This window comes from Glycine soja, chromosome 5 (assembly GCF_004193775.1).
Source record: "Glycine soja cultivar W05 chromosome 5, ASM419377v2, whole genome shotgun sequence".
Lineage (NCBI taxonomy): Eukaryota > Viridiplantae > Streptophyta > Magnoliopsida > Fabales > Fabaceae > Glycine > Glycine soja.
The window spans coordinates 6,042,151-6,049,327 of record NC_041006.1 but is presented as its reverse complement, the minus strand read 5'-3'; the positions used below and the strand labels follow the sequence as shown (position 1 = coordinate 6,049,327).

General features: G+C 29.0%; 1 protein-coding gene across 1 annotated transcript; it reads left to right on the top strand.

Annotated features, from left to right (window-relative positions):
* Positions 1-2,093: 2,093 nt before the first annotated feature.
* On the top strand, positions 2,094-6,745 carry LOC114411452 (gibberellin 2-beta-dioxygenase 8-like). Its single transcript, XM_028375130.1, has 3 exons — positions 2,094-2,377; positions 5,613-5,765; positions 6,562-6,745. The coding sequence occupies exons 1-3, from the start codon at positions 2,330-2,332 to the stop codon at positions 6,658-6,660; spliced, it is 300 nt and encodes a 99-aa protein (XP_028230931.1). The 5' UTR covers positions 2,094-2,329; the 3' UTR covers positions 6,661-6,745.
* The last annotated feature ends 432 nt before the right edge of the window (positions 6,746-7,177 follow it).

Sequence of the window (7,177 nt, the reverse complement as noted above, 5' to 3'; positions counted from 1 at the left end):
ATTTCGTGAAAGGCTTTGTAACTGAAAGGTTACCTTGCCTAATTGAAGTTGCCTCTTGTTGGAGATCAAAGATCCTAAAAAGATCACTCTGCGCATATCTGAATTTAGGTCTTTCCAGATTTCCTCTGCCTTATCCATCCACAAAATACTTTGCCTAATAGTCATGGATACCGAATGAACGATCCATGAAACCACCATGTTGTTGCAGCGCCTCCATGCTCCATAAGTTCGATCAACCTTTAGCGGTTCCGGCGCACCTCCATCGATGAATTCAAGCTTATTCTTTGCACTCAGAGCAGTCATCATTGATCCCCTCCATGAATGATAGTTCGAAGAATCAAGAACTGGTGAAACAAGTGATACCGCTGGATTTTTGCTTGGATGCAAGTAAAGAAAGCTATCCACACCAGGTGTTTGTAAATCTCTCTCACTCATGACTATAACAATGAAGATGAATCAAAACAGAAATCGAAATAGAGACGAAAGCAGGTTGAAACGATATCTTCGAGTGCACAGCAGAGCTCTTCAAAAGAGCTCTGATACCATAACAGAAATTGAACTGAATGAATAAAGGAAGTTGTATCGAGAGAGAGAGATCGAGAGAGAGAAGAAAACAAAAAACAGCTTATGGAATGATCAAAGACAGCTTAAGCTTTATTTTCTAGTAAGTATGGTTTATATACAAAATGAAAAATGAAAAGAAAAAATTAGTTATTCAGTTACAAATGAAATGAAGGATAAATGAAATGAAGGGTAAATGAAATGTATGCAGCAGCAGTAGCATCCCAAATGCAATAGCAGCAACTCGAATTCTCATAGTGGCTAAGAGAGTTAGGAGCCTCAAGTTTAAAGACTACTATTTCTCTGTATAACCGAATAGTGACAGATTAAACGAAATAAAGTATCATGCCTGTTAAGTTTATTTCCTAGAAACCCACATGTATGTTGTGAAAAGTAATCTTTAGCTTGCAAAAGTAAGAACCATTTGGGGCCCAAGCCACCCATAGCAACGCTTCCAAATAAGTGTGTTGAAAGCATTCAATAAAAAATAAATGGGCAGTTGTTTCTTCCTCAAAACGGCAGAACGGGCATGGAAATCAAGAACTTGTATCATAATATTCCTCTTCCTTTAATTGGATTTTGCTTGAATCCTATCAAGTATCGATTTCCACCCAAACACAGAAAGTATAGAAGGTACAAGTATACTCTAAAACCAATTGCGAAAGGGAATATCACCTTGTTCATAGGGTTCTTGCAGTACCTAATTATCAGACTTCTTATTTTAGACTTTAGCATACCTTATGTCAAGGTTTATTCTATTTTTAATGATATTTTATTTTGCTTTTAAAATATTAAGGATTTTTAGTAAAACAATTTGTTAAGTGTAAAACCAAACAAACTTAATTTTAAAATAGAAAGACTTAATTGACTTGAAAAAACATGAGCAATCAGAATACAGAAAAGTGCATTAAACCTAAAAGTTTTATAAAATATCTAATTTTCCAAATACTATTAATTATTCTTCATAGTTGCATCTTAACATTTTTTTATAAGCCTTGCTGCTTCTTACTATTCAAAAATAAATTGCCTACTAGTGTATAATGACATAGTTATCATTTATTATATATAAAATAATATCATTCGATCAAATATAAATTATAAATATATAATAAATGTGTAAATATAACAATATCATGATAATATTGTGAAATTTGATTGATTGCTTATCCTGTCAACGCTTTATGCTTTTTAGACACTGCATTTCGAGGCTACAAGACAAGAACTGATTTTGTATGTTGTAGTTATGGTTGCATGGGTGTGTCCCCTCTTTCTCTGGTTCTATGCTTGGCCGCGTGTTCTTTGCTTTAGCCATACACTTGATTGTAGTGCTATTCCAAGCTTTGGATTTTTTTTTTTTTTTACAGAAGATAAATATTCTTTACAGTTCGATTTGGATAGAATACCTGTCGGCAATAATCCAAGCTTCATGCAATTGATGGTGCATATAAATATTTGTGCAGCCACCAATATCTCATTAAGTAATCTAAAGTAACAACCCACTAGTGTTCTTGTTGTCATGCTTACAGAAAAAAAAAAAAAAACTTCTTGTCACAATCACATTAATGATCCCAAAACTAGAAGTTTCTTCTGCCAAGGACTTCTACATTCACTTTTTCTATGCTGTGTTTTCTTATCTCCAGATTCCTTACTAAGAGGAAGCATTTGAAAGCTATGATGTCCTTTTTTTATTTTTTATTTTTTTTATAAGCACAATAATTTATTAACAAGGTGTGCTAAGGCTAGAACCACGGAACAAAAGATACGGCATATGCAAATTGCCCATCCCCACACCAAACCATCTTCAAACAAAGCACAGGTGAAATTTTGATCCATAATGTTTTTTTTATTACAGTTAATATCTTATATGTCCTTGCAGCCTATGAGGCTCGTAGTTTAATTAATCACTGGGATGCAACTACTGTTGAACTGAGATTTTCAAGGAACGTACTAGAAGTTGCAGACTATATATATATATATATATGCCACTGCCAATTATTATCTTTTTTTTTTTTTTCAAAGCCAACTACGTAGCACATAAGATGTGAAAGGATTGGAAAAGCATGGGCAAAATACATAAGTCTGGTTATATCATGCCCTCCCATATACACATAACACAGCCATATAGAACCCGAAATTAAGGAAACCAGTACTGAATGGTCCTATAACCTACCCCTTTTGGACACAATATATAACCCTCTCCAAAGTATATAAACACAATATATAACCCTTTAGAACTTTATTTACCATTTGATCCACTATACACATAGAATTTAAATCTTAGCTTTCCTAGTTTTGGTGTACTGGGGAATACAATTTTAACTTAATATGACTATCAAACAGCACCAGTACATTAGTGATTGCCTCTGCAACCTAACTCATGATCATACATCTTCATTTTCTTGATCGCTAGGTTTTGAAGGTACACGAATGTTTATGTCAACTCACTTTTTTTTTTTTTTTTACATTTCATATACACTTACAAAATATCAAATTATCTAACAAAAACAGAAGAGAAAGTATTGGGCAAAATAACTCGTTTTCGTTAGATGTAAATGCATGTTATAACCAATCTTAATCTTAAATTTTAAGAAAATAAATTATAAAGATAATATATATATATATATATATATATATATATACACACCAAATTAGAATGAAATTAGGTTTCTATATTGGTGTTGTGTTCGTTGTAATGTTAATGTACTTTATCGTCTTTGTTTATCTGATTACAAGGAGAAAAAAAATTATCCATGAATATCTTTCTTTGAGCTCATCGATATCTAAACAACAATCCCTATAGAAATACTAAGAATAAACAAGTTATTATAATAGTAATATTTTTTAATAAATGATTTCTTTTTAATTAAAACTAAGTTGAAGCACAAGGAATGCCCACTTAACCGTAACCACCAAGTCAATACTGGATGAATAATAACAAGTGGGCAAGAAATACAAAACCCTCCCACGTGATAGCCTCCTAACTCCATTCATGATTTGAGATCCTCACTGTCTTAGCGTAGAGAGCATGGTCTCAATCTGCCAAAGTTGTTACATAATGATGCCAAACTAGCATCTCGAATTATTGTAATAGTAATGTTATATTTTATAAAACAAATGCCATTTTATATTTTTAAATGAACAAATAAGAAATATTACTAAAGAATATTGTAAAAGTATTTAAAATTGAATAATTCATCCAAATCCTTTTACAACACTCTCTTACTAATCTATTTACTTATTTTATATGATAAGTACTGAATGTGTTTTATATTTTTAGAACATTAAATAAAGTTACTTTTTATTTAATATGTATTTTTTTAAAAAAAATAAGTAGGAGGAGGATTTGTTGTTGTATATAATTACTCTTTAAAATTATCCTTATTATAATTAGAATATGACTTCCCTTCTAGATAGTTCATGTATGTTTCAAAATAAATAAATAAATTGAAGATTCAAAATAATAAATTAAGGTTACAAAATTTTAATACATCGTTATAGTCGTTTTTTTTTCCTTTCCAGCTACCAGATAATAAATTGATGTAACAAATGTATATGCTCCTCGTTCAATAATTGCAAGATGTTTTAAAATAGTCCGTACTATTTTATTTTGTACAAAATGAATCTTAATATTTAATAATTATCCATACAAAATGATAAAGACACAAGTAATTAATATATTGAAGTTAAAGTAATACTTGAATTTAATTTTTGATGAAAATAATTTTTGATCAGATTTTATTTATTTCCTGACTGAATTCTAAATTAGTCAGAGTTAATTTTCTCTAATATAAACTAGATCATTAAGACAAAAATAAAGCAGCACATCAGGCTTGTGTCTAGGAGTTTTATGGCCTTAGGAAAAACTTATATTTTATAATTTGTTAAATTTCATTTTATTTTTTTTATTTACTACAAAATTAGTAATCAAAGTTCTACAAGTAAGATTTCTAACCTTTTACTATATAAAATGATATAATCATTCAATGTATCTTTTAACAAACTTAATATCAAATAATATTTAAGTAATTTTAATTTGAAAAAATTACTTTCAACAGTAACCATAATTAAAAGTATTACCAATAACATTTTAGAAGCAATGCATGTATTTGGAAAAAAAAATATTTTTTAAATAATTAATATTTTTAGTGAAATGTGATTTTTTTTTTGTCTATACTTCTTGTAATATCTTATTTTTTTAAAATAAATTAAGATCTTCAATATTATAATATTTAGTAGAACTTAAAATTAATTTTTTTTCAAAATCACTACGATACTATTTTCAATCCTTCTTCTTCCAAGGTTTTGAATTGTTCAATTACTACAATTTTAAAAGTACAGTCTTACTAATAAAAATTGTAATATATAATAAATTATATAATAATTCAAATTAATAATTAATACTTTTTTTAAAAATATGAAAAAATTGATGTCTTAAATGATTTTGAGGCCTAAGGCAATTGCCTAAATGATCTTACAGTTGTCATGGCCTTGCAGCACTTGTAAATTATCGAAAGCTTAGATCAACTAACTTAGGTTATTATTTTAAGTTTTAACTTAACTAATAACATTGAGTTTGAATCTTGAGTATATAGTTTAACTAGTGGATTTTATGAAGAAGAAAAAAACAGCACTTATAAAAGAGAAAACAAAAATTAGGAAGGGTAAGTAAGGAAACGTGGAAGAGATAGAAAATTCAGGAAGTGTGAGGGAGAAAAAAAAAGAGATAAGAATCACTATTCGTATTCACACTATTCCTCGTTACTCCTTCAAAACAATTTCATGGCCTTTGTTTGGCCGGCCATATGCCTTCGTTATTTTACCATGCTTTATGTGTTTTATGATAACTAAAAGTGTTACACAAGTACTATTCTTTAAATTTAGATCAAGCCTTAAAGCTTTTGGCAACAAGAATGTTCCCCCTTGCCGAAAGCTTGGAGGAAATACTAGCCTGCTAATTGAATACGAAATCCAATTATTTCCAAGAGAATTGCTTGCCAAAATGTTCTTTCATTCGACTGAATAGATATCCCCCATGCCCTATATCGTCAAAGGTGCATGGCCTGTTGCCTCACAGTGACACTAGTTTTGTTACCATCGTACATGAGGACCATGTTGGAGGATTGCAATTGATGAAAGACGGAAAATGGGTTGGTGTCAAGCCTAATCCACAAGCTCTGGTCGTTAATATTGCCGACTTCTTTCAGGTGAAATCTCTTCATTTATTTTATTTTAGAGCAACTGATGTTATATTTTTATGCAATATCTTATTTATCTTCCTAACACTAAATAAAGAAAGAATTAAATAAATGAAGTATAATAATATCTTTATAATAATTAATAAATAACATTTAACATTTTCCTTGTTTAATAAATATAGGATTAATATGAAAATGTAGTAAGAGAGTTAATCTTTGATCCTGATTAATATTATACAACAAAAAATAATTAATTATTTTTCTAACAATATGCCAATTTTATAAATTATATTCCTAATTCGCTAAGATTATTGTTTCGTAGCATATTGGAATATGACCCTTTTCAAAAGGACAATGATTACCTTGGGGAAGTGCCTTAATATAATTTATTGTATTTTGGTGAAGAAAGTACCTTAATATATAATGCTGCCCAATATCTATGCTTTTCATTCTCAATCAGTAGTACTCCATAACGGTTGAAACCCACCAACTTTTCATCAAATCTGAATGGAGCAAAAAGGCTTGCAATTATATGATAATGAGTCCAATAGAAATTATTATATCAAAGGTATTGACAATGACATAACGTTTAAGATAAAAGCAAGATATCTAACATGCATTGAGTTGCTTTAGCTTTTTGCCAAAGTACTTTTTTATTTTTTATTTTTTTGTACAAAAGAAGGTATTGCTAGAATACCCTCGATAATTTGGTTTTTCTATCTTATTATATTGGTTTCACAAAATGTACAGGTCTTCTCGAAGATCTTGTCAACTTTAATTAATTTGTGCGTCCTATAATGTGCAGCCATTCGGCAATGGTGTTTATAAAAGCATAAAACATCGAGTGGTTGCTGCTGAGAAAATAGAGAGGTTTTCTATTGCCCCTCGGAAGAGGCAGTTATAGAAAGCCACATCAACCCAGCTATGTACAGTAAATTCACTTTAAGGGAATATATAGATGTAAAACAAACCGGGGATAAGGTGGAACTCTCTAGACTTCTTTATAATATATAAGTTTGTAATAAGTTTTTTTTCATTCTATTTCAAACAACTAATATAAAAAAAAGATTTTAATTTAAAATAATTCAATTCAAGTTGTATCTTATTAATGATTATAAAAATCTTATTTTATGAATAATTTTTTTTAAATGTTATTTATAGTCTTTATGATAATACATATTATGTGATGATATGTGTTTTATTATATGTTGATATATTATTCAATTTATTTTATATATTAAATTTTTTAATTACTAGAAACGACATGAAAATTATGGTCTTAAAAATAAATTGAAGCATATGATACAAATTATTTTAAGTTATTTTATTACAAAAAAGAACTTGACTAAAAAGAAACTTGTAATTTGAAAATAAATTGGAGCATGTGATGAAATTTTTTTTATAGACTTATAGATTAAAAT